Source organism: Penicillium longicatenatum (genome assembly GCF_028827895.1).
Source record: "Penicillium longicatenatum strain IBT 33135 chromosome Unknown contig_4_segment0_segment0, whole genome shotgun sequence".
Lineage (NCBI taxonomy): Eukaryota > Fungi > Ascomycota > Eurotiomycetes > Eurotiales > Aspergillaceae > Penicillium > Penicillium longicatenatum.
In genome coordinates, this window is record NW_026643122.1 from 803465 (window position 1) to 819022 (window position 15558).

Here is a 15558-nt window from a genome sequence, read left to right on the forward strand (position 1 = left end):
CCCACCAAATCGTAAATTATCAATTTCACTGATCTCCTCGAATTTAAGCGGCCACTTGAAACCACCTACTTTTCACCGAAAACCTCATTGCAGTAGCTCTGCTCTACTCTGTCCGAAAATTGAAGCGTTGTCTGTATTGAAACGTGTTATAGCGTCGGATACCGCGGCTAAGGACTTAATATCGCTGAAGAATGCTGGGATATCTAAGATCTAAAAATTCTCATTCCGTCGTCTCACCTGTAAATTCCACATGCTCTGCCTCAACAGGCTGACCCATCGCCTTGTCCTTGGCAGTCCTTCTAACCTCCTCATCCTCATGCTCGATGTACTTTTGAGGCCGAGCTCTGCAAATGGCATCGGGATCTTTCGTGACAATCAAGGATGGATTGGAACGGTAATAGGCATCGATATCCTCGAGACTCCGGTTGGCTGTAAAGTGTGTTAATAAGAGCTTTCTTAATATAATATGATGGAGCTGACCTGTTTCTGGGTAGAGGAAGTAGAGAATCGGTAGGAAACAAGCGTTGGTCACTGTCCAAACGATCCCTGCATTCTGTTAGCACCAGATAAATCAATTACGAGATATGAAGACTTACAGAACTTCCAGCCGATGTTCTGAATTCCAATGGGGGTGATTTCGACAATCGCAAAATTGGTGATCCAGTCGGTTGCGGTCGCGAGGGCGGCACCCTTTGTTCTCATCGGTAGAGAGTTGATCTCGGTGGGATATAGCCAAGGGATTCCTAGCATACCAATACCGAACGCGCCGTGGAACTAGAAGACACAGGAGGGTCAGATCTTTGATAATTTGGAAAATATCGAAATGCATATAGACTTACCAAGAAGAAAAATGCCACAGAGGCTGACCCAAACTTCTTGCTCTCATCGCCAGTAGTATTCTCTTGATACCTCAAGAGAATAGTGATGATGAGAAAGCAAATGAATTGCCCAAATGTGGAAAGAAGCATCAGACCCCGACGACCCATCCGTTCAACTAAAAGGACAGCGAGACCTGAAAAGATCATGTAGGAGATAGCATTGCATGCGGTCAACAGGCGGGCCATACTCTCCCCCATACCCACTGCTGACTCCAGGACGGTAGGAAGGTAGTATGACATGATGTTGATACCACCAAACTGCTGCATGAACTGACTACCAGCTCCAAGCAGCAAGCGACGCAGCGTCTTAGTGTCATTATCATTCTTCTTGAGAAGGTCCCGCCACCGGACAGCATTGTCATGCTCATAGCGGATTGTGTATTCGATCTCGTTGCGTTGCGAAATGACGAAGGGGTCATTAATGGGTTTGGCTTCAAGGCAACTAATGACTTGGACGGCTTCTTCTTCTTTGCCATGCATGAGAAGCCATCTTACAACTGTTAGGAGTTTCACAGCAACTTGACAGGGGTACTGACCTGGGGGACTCTGGGAGCCATGGAACAGTAGACCAAAGAACGATCAGGAAGACAGCCTGCAGTGCGATTGGGAGTCGCCAAGCTATGGCACCTCCAACGAAAGACAATCCATAGTTGATCCAATTGACTGTAGCATATCCAGCAATGTTCATCATCATTTCAAATGTCACCAAGCGGCCACGCCAGCGTGACTGCGAGGTCTCGGACTGCCAAATTGGCGCGCAAGCAGTATTAATACCATTCCCAATACTATTGAGTGAGTCTGTTAGAAGAAATGCCCCCTCTCTTAGTACCATTTCTACTCACCCAGATACCACACGACCGACAAAGATATGGGGCAGGCTGAAAGATGAAGCCTGAAGAACAGTGCCAATAGCCATGATAGTGGTTCCCCATAGAATTGACTTCTTCCGACCTAGGCGCTCGCCGAGTGTGAATGCGAAGATGGCACCTAAGAAACATCCAACATCATAAATGGCTGTCACTGTTGACAAAGTTTTTGTCTTGGTAGGCCCCTCAAGATTGTGAATTTGAAGGAAGTCTTTTGTAATCACGACACCACCTAGAAAAAGGTCAATTGGAATCAGTTGGTTCTCGCAGGAATGTAGCCTCTTACTGAAAACACCCTGGTCATAACCAAATAAAGACATATCTGTTGCACAAGCGACCTGGTCAAAGTCAATCTAAGTCGCAAGTAGAAGTTTGTTTTCGGGAAGCATACCGTAACCCACAAGGTGAGCCATCCTCCTGTTAGCCCAAAGTAAGGCTTCTTCTCCTTGACCACCGCCATTGTTAAACTAAAAGAGAGAGTGTGTGAAAGAAATACTACCACAACGGCTCTTCACGATCCGCACACGAAAAGACAAAACGAAATGCGGAGTAGCAATGCGGGGATCTCTCGGCGCCTTTATACATGCCGCCGCATCTCCCATGGCCCTTACGCCTTATTGCACGGCGATCACATTTCCGGCTAAATACTACATGAAACTCGGCGTTTTCCCGAAGTCCGGGGTGCCCGGAGGTGGGGGATCTGCGTGGGGGAGGCTGGTATTGACGAATCAAGTGACCTTGCTCATTGTCCTTGCATTTCCTTGTTGGAAAGCAGTAAATGATTGGTCGGTATCCTTTACCGACATCCACTTCTAATAACAAAGGATTGGCCGTGCCAGACAAGCTGACGAGCCCGGGTCAGCGTTGTAGCAGATCACCAGATTTTGGGCAATTGTGGAATTGCGTCATAGTGCGGAGTCAGTTAGTGTGAAGTGGAGTCAGGGGAATCCGGGGTGGCCCAACATTAGATTCCTCGAGAAACTTTTCGTGACAATTTAAATTTCCATTTCTGCAAACCCTAATCATGATTGTATCTATCTCTGGGGCTGACCCCTAGTACCTAAGGGCGCCACACCATCCCTGTCAGACGGAAGATACCAAAGCCACTGTTAGCCGGTGCATACTTTCTCAGATCGATATCGCAGTGTGTCATGTCTTCGAATCCCAACTTGTTGAAAAACTCATATGCTGGAGCTTCAGCACAGATAGTAAGTGGGATATCTTCAGCATGGGCACGATCGAAGCCCAGCTGAACTAGCTTGGAGCCAACTCCTTTCCGCTGGTGGGATGGCTTCACACACATGTAGATCACTTCTGCTTGAAACGTTAGCGAATCTGAAAACAACAAGTCATATTTGACTAATTAATAACTGAATAACTGATAACTAACCAAACCGATCGATTGTCTCCGTTTGTTTGGCGATTTTGGTGGTCGCTGTCATCACCTCCTCAAAGAGACCGCGATTGAGGCCATCTGGGGTAGCTTGCCGGGAATCTTCGTTTCCGTTATTGACTATACTCTCTTTGACTGGTTGCTTCCGTGCAAGGACAAAGTAGCCAATAATTTCGTTGGAGTTGGCATCGACAGCCTTAAAACATTCCATCGAAGGTTCTGAGTAACTGTGTAGGACGGCGTTACTGTACATCTCTTTCTGAAGTGCCTCATTTGGCCAATTTTCAAAGATGAGACGGTTGATGCTTAAAGATAGCTTAGCGGCATGGGTAAAATTGGCTAGAAAGGGGAGGTCGGCCTCTAAAACGGGAACGATGGAGTATTCTGGACTAGCCATTTCTTTCGTAAGGGGGGTTTGAGGGGATGGATTCATGCTTTCAAGCTCTCAGAATTAGTGTTTGACATTCAATGAAACAAGATTCATGTATTTATGAGGGGATGGGTGCCTATAATTCTCCTTTCTAGCGACGCGTATACCATAGGCTACTAGATAAATAATCTATTGTAGAGGATTGATAGACAGCAAACCTCCTAAATCAGTAGCGAAGGCAGCAGAATAATATCTTGCGATAGTGGGGCTCAAGGTGTCAGCGCATAGAGTCCGAACTGATAAGCCACGGGAGACCATATCTCCTATGGTTACGTATTAAATTATAGATAACTCATGCACTCGAACGTTTTGGCCGCCAAGTCTCGTCTATATGTGCTGCGAAGCATCTCAATAGATTTTCTCCTAGAATCTCCCCTTTTTCCTAATCGTTTATGAGTTTAACTCATAAGAGTAGACACCGCTTAGCCTCATTGGCTCTAAATGCATAACATGCTGTACGAGAATTGGTGATTTAATTTGATATAAAGAAAAACGGAGCATAATTACCGGTATGAGTGATAGGCGACACTGCAGTGCTGATATGACCCGGCAGCTTGGGGATGGGGACCAAAACCTATAGAATATTAAGGCCCAGCACTATCTGCGGCACCTAAAAATGTAAAAAAATATGATCCAGGGCGCTGAACAGCCACACAGTGGCTGCCGTCTTTGTTGCCCCTGGATCGTACCTAAGAAAGTTTCTTAAGTAATTGAAGAACTTGTCACATGACTCGCGCTTTCCTTATTCCGCGATATCTACAAAGCCTCATTATCAGAACATGTCGAATGGGTCGTGTCTTCACTATGGCATTCCACCTTAGCTGCGATGATTTCAATATACGTCAACTCGAAAATTGTCGCCCATAATAACCCATGTCTATCTAAGTAAAAGATGCGTGAGCGACCTCGGACTATATTGCTGAATATCTGAAAGGATATGGCGCTGTACTGGACCATTCCTTCACTAGGGGTTCAGAAAATGCGAGAGACAGGAGCGTTAGAAATATTGAATCTTAATAATGAACATGCATTTCCATGTTGAAGATTGAAAGCTCAAAATACGAGTCTGAATGTCTCGGTTGCACACAAAACTCATTGTCAATCTCCCTCTGAAAGTCCTCAAAATCATCCTCTCCGGAAACATGTCCCTTGAGTCGAGCTGAAATCCTCGGCCTTTACTTCGAGAACGTTGTTTCAACCAAAGAATGATTCACTGCGCCCCCTTTTGCTTTCCCTTCTTCTTCTCCTCCTCCTCCTCCTTCTTTTCTTCCTCCTCTTCCGCTTCATATTCTTCCGCAAAGGACTCAAGCATGAGCTTGGCCTCCCGAGCATCGTCCTCGAAGTAAGGCATCAACCCGAAAGTTATCATGAACTGAGCCCAGCCTCCATAGGACTTGACGATTGCCCGCTCAGTGGCGGTGAGACGTGGCTCTGTTTATGGTTAGTATTAAAGCTTTTGGGGGGGGGGGGCCTTAAAAAGGATAAGTGAAGGAACGTACGGGTGTTCGTGGCAAGCATTTCGCACCGGGTTTGAAGTTAGTGCGATGTTGATTTAAAACTCCAAGCAAGTCAAGGCAAGCTGTTTGAGCTTTTTCGATTGATGACTATTATGGAGAAAGAAGCAAGTTCGGAGTTGGTGGATTGATGGGTAAAAAAATGATTATGGGGACGTTAGGCAGAACGTCAATAAGGTGGGGGGACACAACTTTGGCCATGTTTGTCTAGCGCTACAATAATAGTGAATGAAAGCGCTTTAGTGGTAACAACATTAAATGATGCAAGTCCTGTAACTATCACATCATGTGCCCACTATTTTCTCTGGCACGTTACCCGGAAAAAACGATTGACCAAGCTTGACAGGATGGCAGGAACATGAGATATGATTTTAAGGTTCAACAAAGCATTGAGAGGCAAAAGGCAGTCGAAATTGCATTACTATTACCTCTCCCTATGCAGAATCGAGATAATAAGAACACTCCTTTGACACCTGCACTAAGGCGTCTGCGTAGATAGCCTTCACACCCTTTCGGACAGCCGCGGGGATTTCACCGAAACTTGGAAGCAGTCTCGCGTTAGTTTGATAATAGAAAATATCAGATAGGAGATAATTCACGTGGCGCAAGGTAAAGCAATCAGATCCGAAAAATGGGAAGCGCTTGAAAGCTTTGAATACAAACAAAGCTTCAAATTGTATACATTAGGCACTCACACTACACGAGCTAGTCCACGAGTGTTACCTAAGTCCATCAGTTTCTCCTCTTTCTTTCCCCTTGATATCGTTTCCTTTTCTCCAACCATCTTTCAAACACCATCCTGGGGACTCCAGAATGGATTTAAGTGAGCAAATATCTCATCAAATATTCTCAAAGGAGCTGCACTAAAGTTTATATTAGCTCAGAATGAGTTTATCGAAGTGGCAGACGCAGGACGCAAAGGCAAGGGTGTGTCTGCGAAAGTGAATATACCTCTTGGCACGCGCGTTATGTCCGAGCCCGCCCTCATCGAACTTCAGCTTGACGATAACGGAGGCTTTACCTCGATGCAAATTTTACAAGCATTCGCACTTCTTACGCCTTCTCAACAAGTTTCATTTCTTGAGCTCAGTGGATTTGGGTGTCCAGCATTGAAGGCTTCCGTCTCGGAAGAATTCCAAAACATTTGGGAAAATATTCCGGAGCTGCAGCGCGACGTGATTTCTATTTTCAGAAAAAATACCTTCGATGGCATGCTTTTCTTGACCGGTTCTCGCATCAACCACTCCTGCATTCCGAATCTCATCTTCGCATACAACCCCATAATCGGGAAAGAGACATTTCACGCTATACGCGACATTGCGGCAGGTGAAGAACTCACCATTATGTACATCGACGGTGTCAATCGCCCCCGAAAGTGACGCCAGGCCGATCTGCTGCAGTGGGGCTTCGTGTGCGAGTGCCCTGCATGCGAGAACACACCCGAGGGAAACTTGAAGGAGAAGAGACGCGTTGAGCTATTTATCATGGACCAAGTACTCGCTATCCATGAGCTTAATTGTATCCGAGAGTCCACTAAAGGAGCTCTTCGACTTGCGCAAAAGATGGCTGGCATCCAGAAGTCCGAAGGCTTGGTAAACCAGGCCTTGAAAATTTCGTGGGTGGCTTTTTTTATTCGAAATATTAGTATGCTGATTCATAATTTTCCAGTTGCCGCGACGCTTCCAAGTATTCCCTCATGCTGCAAAATACCTACATGGCACTGCTGTGGGCTGAGAAAGGGCTGGAGATCGACCTTTATTGCCTGGGGAAAGATTATCCCGAGTATCAGCATATGCTTAGAGCCGTGGACGTGTTAGAAACTCAACAATTTTATGAATTAATGACAATTCTAAAAGGTCACCCTCAGATATTGCGTCGCCGGATTATTCGTCAGAGGAGTTGCGATGACCAGGTCATTTTGGTCTGCCGGTAAATAATTCATAACTTCTGAAGAGAGCCCATGGTTTTCAACAATGTTACATTGAATTTCACTTGACGGTTTATTTTCCGAATTACAGAGGTAGCTGTCTCTAGTTCAATAAAGTGGTCACTGCAGATAGGTACCAAATCAGAAATCGTAGTTGTATACCCGGGGTAGCAGTAATCTGAATTTGGCGTACTACGTAGAGGATACTTCCTAAAAACGACATTCCGGCTTACCATTATGTTCTATGAATTTGCTTCAACCTCTTACCTATCTCTCCTTCATTCTTGAGCCCCAAATACCTATCAGTTCCAGCAAGTCCGCAGCTCGATGGCACTCGCAATGAACGGGGAAAGCGGCGCAGTTTCCGGGTGGCTATCAATATTCCATCGTCAGACCACAGCTCGTTCTCGGCTGGTGAGAAAGGAGCATAGTAGATTGCAATATGCCGTATAACCTTTTTGATGGACACTCCACATTCTGACTTTTCTGAACACGAGCTTCCAGGGCGAAACCGACCCATAAAGCCTGCTCAGCCTCGGCTGTGGCTGCGAATAATAGTATGATAAATGATATACGGTCCCCCTAGGCACTATTTCGATAAGAAGTTTGGTCCAGCATGCATTAGGGGTGTGGCTTTGGTCGCAGGGCAAACAGTAAACAGAGCACAGGAGCCAAATATTTAGAGGCTGACTGATGAACGGATTTCGTAAGTCCCGCACATACGGTAGCAATATTTGACTATTTAGGCAATTCAAGTCGGATAGAATGAATGATTAGCGATAGTCACTGTAGGTCAACAAAGGAGTTTAAGCCAGAAAATTCAGGAGCAAAATCGAGGCTTGTCTCCACTCGGTAATCTTATAGGGACCCAAGGGACCCACTTCAGCGGGTTGGCTTGAGGTAAAGTTGGCCAAGGTACCATTGTAAAAGCTACACAGGTTGCTGAAAGAATATCACAAGATGCTGCATTGTATTTTCTTAAACGTCGCATCTGGTCCATGTGGGCTTTGGCGTTGGGATATAGCCGGGAGGATCACAGGTTCCATATCCCCTACACGCGGAATCAGACTTCGCAGCTACTAGGCCGAAGCTCCACAATGAAACTTTATTTCCCCTTTTTGCGATTAATTGCCATAATGTGGATATGTTCGTGGAGTTACGCAAAGCCCTCGACCGTACTATGCAGTATCGTGAAGCTTATTCCCTTTGTTCTGAGCCAAGACTAGTACTATACAAAACCCCCGGCCTTCTCTATGACAATGGGTGTTCTTGTTTCAAGGTCATTTTTATGTCAACATGTGATATTTCAGAGCTGAGTAGTTCCTGATAATTGCCAGGTGTGGAGTTTCTACTTACGGCTAAGGATGGGAACCCAGTCTTATCTCCCACGCGGCACAAAGAGCATCACAGGCTCACAAAGCCAAGACTTCGAGTCTCCAGATGTTCATTCTGGTGGGCACTAGCCTGCTAGCTTCTGGGACTAGCATTGAGCACGAAGTAGATCGTGACCCCTTTTAAACCCAAGCCAAGATTTGTTTTGTTATCCAGCCCTTCCTCGAGTATATCAAGTCGGTCCATCCCCTATGCATTTCAATCCTCTCGTCGCCTCCGAATTTCAGAAATAAACGCAAAGATTGAGTCCAGCTCCTCTATCCACGATCACAATGCGTTTCTCTACCATCTTCACAACTGTGCTCGCCGCCGGCACTGCCGCTGCCACCCATTCCCATGCCGCCAAACGTACCGTCGAGGTCGATCTCTCCGGTGTCTCCCTCTTGGACATTGTCAGCGCTCTCGTCGACAAGCTTCCCATCGATGGCGCTATCAACGATCTCACCGGTGGCCTGCTAGATCTTACCCAGGTTGACGTCCAAGCCGTTCTCAACTGCATCACAGATGAGCTGCCCCTGTCCGCGAGCGTGAACCTCTTCCCTATGCCCACCACCAGCGCTGGCAAAACCTTCACCGTTACTCGCACCCATACTGTCTACGTTGCCCCTACTGAGGCACCCAGCGTTCAGAAGCGTGGTGATGACATTGACCTGTCCAACATCCCTATCCTCAGTCTCATTACTGGCCTTGTTGACAAGCTGCCTGTTGATGCCAGCGTCGGGGCCCTCCCCGGTGGTCTCTCGGATCTGACTGATCTCTCCGACATCAATTTGCTGAGCATCGTCACCTGCATCCTCAAGAATTTGGGCATCAACCTTTGATCTTCTTGTGGTTCGGGCTGGGAATTGCGCCTATGATAAAGGCATTAATTGGATATGAGGGAGATATACGGATACTGTTTGTAATCTCAACTAATTTGTTAATCATAATATCAGACATTTTGCGCTACGCGGCCCTGAGTTCGGCTCTGTGGCCAAGCAAAATTTGCAGTCATAGCATACCTATCTTCCGTATCTCCATTTCGTAGGACTTGAACTTGCTTCGAGGATTGTCTCTTTCCGTTGGGGCTACGGACATTCATCTTATCGATTAAGATGCTCGAGTACTGGGCCTGTCAAGCCACATGGCCCGGGCTTGACCCACTGACGTGTTGGCGCTCTTGGCCTAGCGCCTCTTCGATGGAGGGCATGTGGGGCTAAACACCACCAATGATAGGGGTTGCACGGGGATGTCACTCACTCTGGAAAGTGGAGCTTGACAGGGTGCCCCCTGTAATCTCCGAGATGGCGTTTCATGCATGATGTACTGGTGGACATTGGTTTCTCTAGTTCGCACGAGTGGAGCCTCCGAGGTTTCGTGAAAGAGGTCTGGACCTCGACACATTCTGCCGAAGACAGATCTTCAAAGAGCTTCTCAAGTGGATGAACAACCGGATGACCCTGAAAGCAGGTTTAAATTGGCGAATTGGGTAAATGTGCTCCAACTATAAAGTGAACAGTTCGTCTATCGCATGGACTTCCCCGCGTTGGCCATTCTTCACGGCTGATATCCACAAAGCTTACATTTACCCTTTCATGTCCCCTTTAGCCGTGGCGTCATTCGTGGCCGCTTGAAGACGGGTTTATTTATCCATATCAACGTCTCCTTGACCCTTTTAGATTTCTAAGCCCAAACAAGCCTTAGACATGGCTTTACGCCGGTGCTTGAAACTGCGTTTCAGACAAACTATTTGTGGAACTTTGACTGACAGGCGGTTCCACCATCGAGCAGCTTGGCTCCACGGGGGTCGTCCCTTGAACAGAATAGGCTACCGGTTAAATATGTCAATCGGGAATCGTCTCATGAATGTCTCAACCTATATTGCACGCAACAGCGACCGACAAGTATAAGAACACTGCCCTCCCTCTTGACTCGTACCTATCCTATCCACACACCAGAGAATCTTCAGCACCTCAGCCTTGCCATACTACATACACCTCTATCATTATCCACAATGAAGTCCATTACCACGTTTCTAGTAGCTTCCGCGACCGTCATGGGCGCAATGGCTGTACCTGGTGAATACCACAAGCGACACGACAAACGCGATACCATCACCTCCAGCGCGACAGGTACCAGCGGTGGATACTACTACCAATTCTGGACCAATGGCGGTGGTACCGTTGAATATACCAATGGCGACTCGGGCGAGTACAGCGTCACCTGGGAAGACTGTGGGGACTTCACATCCGGCAAGGGATGGCCAACTGGTAGCGACCGGTAAGAACATGTCTTCTTGCCCCAAGGCCAACATATAACTTACAAACTCTCCTCTTCAGCGACATTACCTTCGAAGGAAGCTTCGAGCCTTCTGGAAACGCATACCTTTCCGTTTATGGTTGGACCACTAGCCCACTAGTCGAGTACTATATCCTCGAGAACTACGGCGATTACAACCCCGGTAGTTCGATGACATATAAGGGAACTGTTACCAGTGATGGATCTGTTTATGATATCTACGAGCACCAGCAGGTTGACCAGCCCTCTGTCAGCGGTACCGCAACTTTCAACCAATACTGGTCGATTCGTCAGGATACCCGGTCAAGTGGCACTGTTACCACAGCCAATCACTTCAATGCTTGGGCCGATCTTGGCATGGATCTTGGTACGAGCTTCAACTACCAGATTGTCTCTACTGAAGGTTATGAGAGCAGTGGTTCATCCACAATCACTGTGTCCTAAGCTTAGTACTGGCTAGGGAAATGTATCTCGGAGAATTTTGGTGGCAGGAGAAGGCTACCTGAAATATGATAGGTGATTATCTGTTGCGACTTCCCGAGTTATGTATCAAGGATTCGAATTTGCAAAAGAGATCGGAAGAAGAAACAGATGCGGCACGTCCCGATCCCGAAAATTCTTGAATGAACGAACCTTGAAATCAATACACGTAGTAACACAATAGTAACAAAGATAACCCCGGATGATCGTCAGGGTATTTCGATATTATCCAACCCCTGCTACAGTTTTCTGCCACGCTGCTTTGCTGAAGACTTTTGTGAGCCTACAAAATGTGGGGAGATTTGAATGCGGGGCCCCGCATACTTGAAGTGGACCCGAGAGGTGAACTTGTGGGTACGGGTTCTCCTCTCCAGACTGTAAGCGATACAGCTCGCTTACATCCAGCGCTTTGACTTCGAATCCCACTTGCTGATCTGAGATAAACTATCACTCGGACGTATCTCTACCGGGCACCGAAGTCCAGAATGCGGAGAACTTGGGGTTGAAATCATGGAGGGCGACAGGATTGCTGCCCGCCACGCCGCGAGAGGATTCCAGCCCCAAGAAGAATTCTTCAAGTACGCTTTCGGCATCTTACAACTTGGGAGCTATGCGATATAGAATCAATAAGCTCCACAATATACAGTCTACCTGTGGAATTTCCATTGGAAACGGGCATTATCTTTTCACGAGCCTCGGTTCAACTGGTCTCTGATTACCTTGCAAGGAGCTTCATCCTAGAATCGCATGCGTGGCGTAGCCCCGCTTGGAGCTATTTGTCATGAACTGCATGTTAAATGCTCTTCAAGTCGGAATCACTTGTCGGCAAAAGATCTAATACTGCAGAAGGCTCACGTGTTACTAGTGCCCCACATATTCGGTTTAGTATTACTCCGTGTAGGACTCAGAACTTCTCTGTAGAGGTAAAATATAAGAAGAACTCGAGTCGCGGAGCCAGGTGTTCCTTTTCAAGAGCGCAGCTTTATAGGAGTTCGCATCATCATTCTTCATGCGTGCTCTTTATTTATTTCCATTGGCCACATTGGCTATTCCGGGAGTTTTTTCAATTGGCACGAATGACCAAGTAGATCCCGATCTCGACTATGGAACATTTCAAACCCCATCCTCATCTGTGAGGCCTCGCTTCCGGTACTGGGTAAATGATGCCTCAATGAACCTGAGTGTTCTCGCTGAGGATGTGAGATCCATCGGAAAGGCGGGTGCGGGGGGCATTGAGCTTCTCGGGTACTATTTATATGGAGATAGTCCATCTTATGGTGGGGCAAATTCTGCGCCTTTGCAAACTGATTGGACTGTTTATGGCTTTGGTGGTGCTCCATGGAGTAAGATTGACACACCTGCCATTGGAACCTTGAACCGAATCTGACCATTACAGAGGAAATGGTCGACACCATCCTTGAAGTAGCGAAAGAGGAAAGCCTGGTGATTGACTTTGCTAATGGGCCAAACCAAGGAGCAGGTGTTCCGGCACCTTATAACAGTGATGGTCTTCTTTGGGATCTCGCCGCATATAACTCAACGTTTTCAAGCAGCAAAGGCTTCAAGAGCACATTGCCTGGTTGGGGATCTGGTCGTTTCATTGCAGCTACCACAGGAACTGTCAAGTCAAGCACTGCTTCAGAGGCGGTGCTTTATGAAAGTTCTCTACAGGATGTTACCAGCATGGTGAAATCGGACGGGCGCCTAAAAGTTGAGGCAACCAGCAATTCTGAAGGAACTGAAAGCCTTGTCTTTGCATACTACCTCATACATTCCCGTTACCGTGAGGCTCCAGACCCCACTGATCCATCAATTGTGACAGCAGTACCTCAGTCCCCAGTCACAGAATACTCTCAGAACGGATCATGGGTTGTCGATCATTGGTCCGCTGCCGGTGCGCAGGTTGTGGCCAATTTCTGGAAGCAGTCTATATTGGATAGCGAGATTGGACAGCTCCTTCGAGACGTTGGAAATTATCTATGGGAAGATAGCCAGGAGTTCAGTGTTGCCACCTTCTGGACACCTGACCTTCAGAAGAAATTCCTCTCCAACCGAGGGTACAGCATCAACAAATATATACCACTTGTCGTGGGTTCTGGAGGAACGACGTCCAATATCACGTATGTCACGGACGAGATCGATGCGGGTGCCAATCACATCGTAGACTACCAACAAACAGTTTGTCTCTCATGTTCACTCCCCACATGAAGCACTCCGCTAATTCGAATAGCTTACGGAGCTCAATGCTGAATACCTCGACGCTTTGACTGAATGGAGCAATGACTTAGGAGTCCAGTTCTCAGCCCAAGTTGTCTATAACCTTCCGATGGACATGCTCGCTAATATCCCGCACGTCAATGCACCCGAATGCGAAACGCTTGGTTTCAGCGAAAATATCGATGGATACAGACAATTCAGTGGCCCTGCAAACCTCGCAGGAAAACGCGTGATCTCAAGCGAGGCGGGTGCAATATTTGGTGAGGCTTACCAGCAACCAATATCCGAGCTCCTTTGGACATTTAAGCGCTCTTTTGCTGGATCCGTCAACAGTTTCATTATCCACGGATTCCCAAATTCCGGAAATTATGGAAACACGTCCTGGCCTGGCTTTACGACTTTTATGTATGAATTTTCGGCCATGTATGGACCTCGTCAGCCTGCTTTTGCTTTCTATTCGGATTTTCTGAACTGGGTCTCGAGGAATCAGTTCATCCTGCAGACTGGTATTCCAAAAATTGATGTTGCGTTTTGGTCAAAGTCGACGACCTACAAAAGTGTTCCAACTAGCTATGCACCTGTGGACTTGCAAGAAGCAGGTGAGAATTTTCGTTTCCTTCAGCCTGGGTTTCCCTATACTGACCAATTCTACACAGGCTATACCTACGAGTACCTAAGCCCAGACAATTTTGCGCTCCCTGAAGCTTACGTCTCTGATGCCGCTTTTGCTCCGAACCGACAAGCATTCAAAGCGCTCATTGTTCGGTCTAACGAGACTCTCACGACCTTGGGTGTCAACAAGCTTGTTCAATATGCGCATGCTGGCCTTCCAATTATCTTCCCAGGTGGATTACCATCAAACTTCAGTGGATACCACCCAACTGCAGCGACCAAGGCTATCAAGTCATTAAACAGTATTAAGTCTTTGAAAAATGTTCACTTGGTCAAGGCAGATGGCCTTGCGGATACGCTTGAGTCTCTAAATATCCTGCCACGAAGTTCTGTCACGGCAAATGGCACATGGTATACAATGTGGAGAGAGGAAGCAGCCAACGCGAAATCTTATATCTACGTGTACAATGATGCGACTGGTCTGTCTTTCGAAAAAGGCATGACATCTGGCAGTGTATCATTTGAAAGTACCGGTGTTCCATTCTTCTACGATGCATGGTCGGGTGAAGTGACTCCCATTTCTTCTTATACCCAGTCCAAGACGCACACAACTATCCCTCTCCAATTAGCTGGCAACCAAACTGCAATCATCGGCTTTGACAAGAATGCCAAGTCTAGCGTCCACATCCAGGATACCACAATCCCCGTACTTCCCACGACAAGTGACACCGAGTCTCTCACTGTCCTCAGATCGTTTGATCAAAAGTCACGTGAAATTAGACTCTCCACTGGAAAGAAAGCATCTCTCTCATCAATGTCCACCAAGCCCTTCACTTTGGACAACTGGAAATTGAACGTCGAGTCATGGACACCTCTGCCAGACTTTTATAACGCGGAAGGCGCAACTCGCACTAATCAAACATTCCACATCCCAAGCCTTGTTCCTTGGAACCAAATCTCCCACACTTTGGCCAATGTCTCAGGAATCGGATACTATACAACGGCCTTCACATGGCCTCCAGCATCCTCATCCAGTGTGTCAGGTGCTTTCATTGACCTTGGCGCAATCACGCACACGGCTCGTGTGATGATTAATGGACACCATTTGCCACCGCTAGATATTTCCTGGGCTAGAGCTGATATTGGGTCGTTCCTTCAGCATGGGAAGAACATCGTGGAAGTCATTGTCAGCACAACATTGGGGAATGTGCTCCGGACTTATTGGGATGAGCTCGAGACAAGCGGGAAGCTTGCATCGGCCGTCGTTGCTGATCCACCAACTGAGGAGGGTTATGGATTGGTTCATCCTGTAAAAATTATACCTTACCGCAAAGACAAGATAGTGTAGTCTGTACGCGTGATCTTTGATGTCCTAATAATAAAGTTCACCATCCATCTGAAAAGAATGCATTAATTAGGAAATAGGGTATTGGAAATAAAACAGAGCGCCAACTCAGCTAATTAAAATCATGGATGAACGCGGAGATATCGTCGGAAAAGTCCTTTTCTTCAGGGGGGGAAAATTCCTGGATTTTTGTAATGGGAAAAACTGCGACCGGGGCAGGAACCGGT

General features: G+C 47.0%; 8 protein-coding genes across 8 annotated transcripts; 4 read left to right on the forward strand and 4 right to left on the reverse strand.

The window, feature by feature from the left end:
• Positions 1–220: 220 nt before the first annotated feature.
• Positions 221–2204, reverse strand: N7484_007096 (uncharacterized protein; the record flags this gene model as incomplete). Its single annotated transcript, XM_057117483.1, has 8 exons — positions 221–429; positions 481–546; positions 597–774; positions 840–1368; positions 1415–1663; positions 1721–1976; positions 2031–2082; positions 2136–2204. The coding sequence occupies 8 exons, from the start codon at positions 2202–2204 to the stop codon at positions 221–223; spliced, it is 1608 nt and encodes a 535-aa protein (XP_056970518.1).
• Positions 2205–2804: 600 nt separating this feature from the next.
• On the reverse strand, positions 2805–3570 carry N7484_007097 (GNAT family N-acetyltransferase; the record flags this gene model as incomplete). The annotated part of the gene is made up of 2 exons (XM_057117484.1): positions 2805–3058; positions 3135–3570. The coding sequence occupies 2 exons, from the start codon at positions 3568–3570 to the stop codon at positions 2805–2807; spliced, it is 690 nt and encodes a 229-aa protein (XP_056970519.1).
• A 1207-nt stretch (positions 3571–4777) lies between these two features.
• On the reverse strand, positions 4778–5085 carry N7484_007098 (uncharacterized protein; the record flags this gene model as incomplete). The annotated part of the gene is made up of 2 exons (XM_057117485.1): positions 4778–4998; positions 5067–5085. 2 exons carry the CDS (start codon positions 5083–5085, stop codon positions 4778–4780), a joined length of 240 nt encoding a protein of 79 aa, XP_056970520.1.
• Positions 5086–5894: 809 nt separating this feature from the next.
• N7484_007099 (SET domain-containing protein) lies at positions 5895–6460 on the forward strand (the record flags this gene model as incomplete). Its single annotated transcript, XM_057117486.1, has 2 exons — positions 5895–5904; positions 5961–6460. The coding sequence occupies 2 exons, from the start codon at positions 5895–5897 to the stop codon at positions 6458–6460; spliced, it is 510 nt and encodes a 169-aa protein (XP_056970521.1).
• A 105-nt stretch (positions 6461–6565) lies between these two features.
• N7484_007100 (TPR domain protein) lies at positions 6566–6989 on the forward strand (the record flags this gene model as incomplete). Its single annotated transcript, XM_057117487.1, has 3 exons — positions 6566–6696; positions 6750–6893; positions 6938–6989. The coding sequence occupies 3 exons, from the start codon at positions 6566–6568 to the stop codon at positions 6987–6989; spliced, it is 327 nt and encodes a 108-aa protein (XP_056970522.1).
• Positions 6990–8657: 1668 nt separating this feature from the next.
• On the reverse strand, positions 8658–9589 carry N7484_007101 (uncharacterized protein; the record flags this gene model as incomplete). Its single annotated transcript, XM_057117488.1, has 3 exons — positions 8658–8782; positions 8867–9251; positions 9548–9589. The coding sequence occupies 3 exons, from the start codon at positions 9587–9589 to the stop codon at positions 8658–8660; spliced, it is 552 nt and encodes a 183-aa protein (XP_056970523.1).
• Positions 9590–10393: 804 nt separating this feature from the next.
• On the forward strand, positions 10394–11121 carry N7484_007102 (uncharacterized protein; the record flags this gene model as incomplete). The annotated part of the gene is made up of 2 exons (XM_057117489.1): positions 10394–10659; positions 10719–11121. 2 exons carry the CDS (start codon positions 10394–10396, stop codon positions 11119–11121), a joined length of 669 nt encoding a protein of 222 aa, XP_056970524.1.
• Positions 11122–12166: 1045 nt separating this feature from the next.
• Positions 12167–15334, forward strand: N7484_007103 (uncharacterized protein; the record flags this gene model as incomplete). Its single annotated transcript, XM_057117490.1, has 3 exons — positions 12167–12500; positions 12554–13335; positions 13388–15334. The coding sequence occupies 3 exons, from the start codon at positions 12167–12169 to the stop codon at positions 15332–15334; spliced, it is 3063 nt and encodes a 1020-aa protein (XP_056970525.1).
• Between the last annotated feature and the right edge of the window lie 224 nt (positions 15335–15558).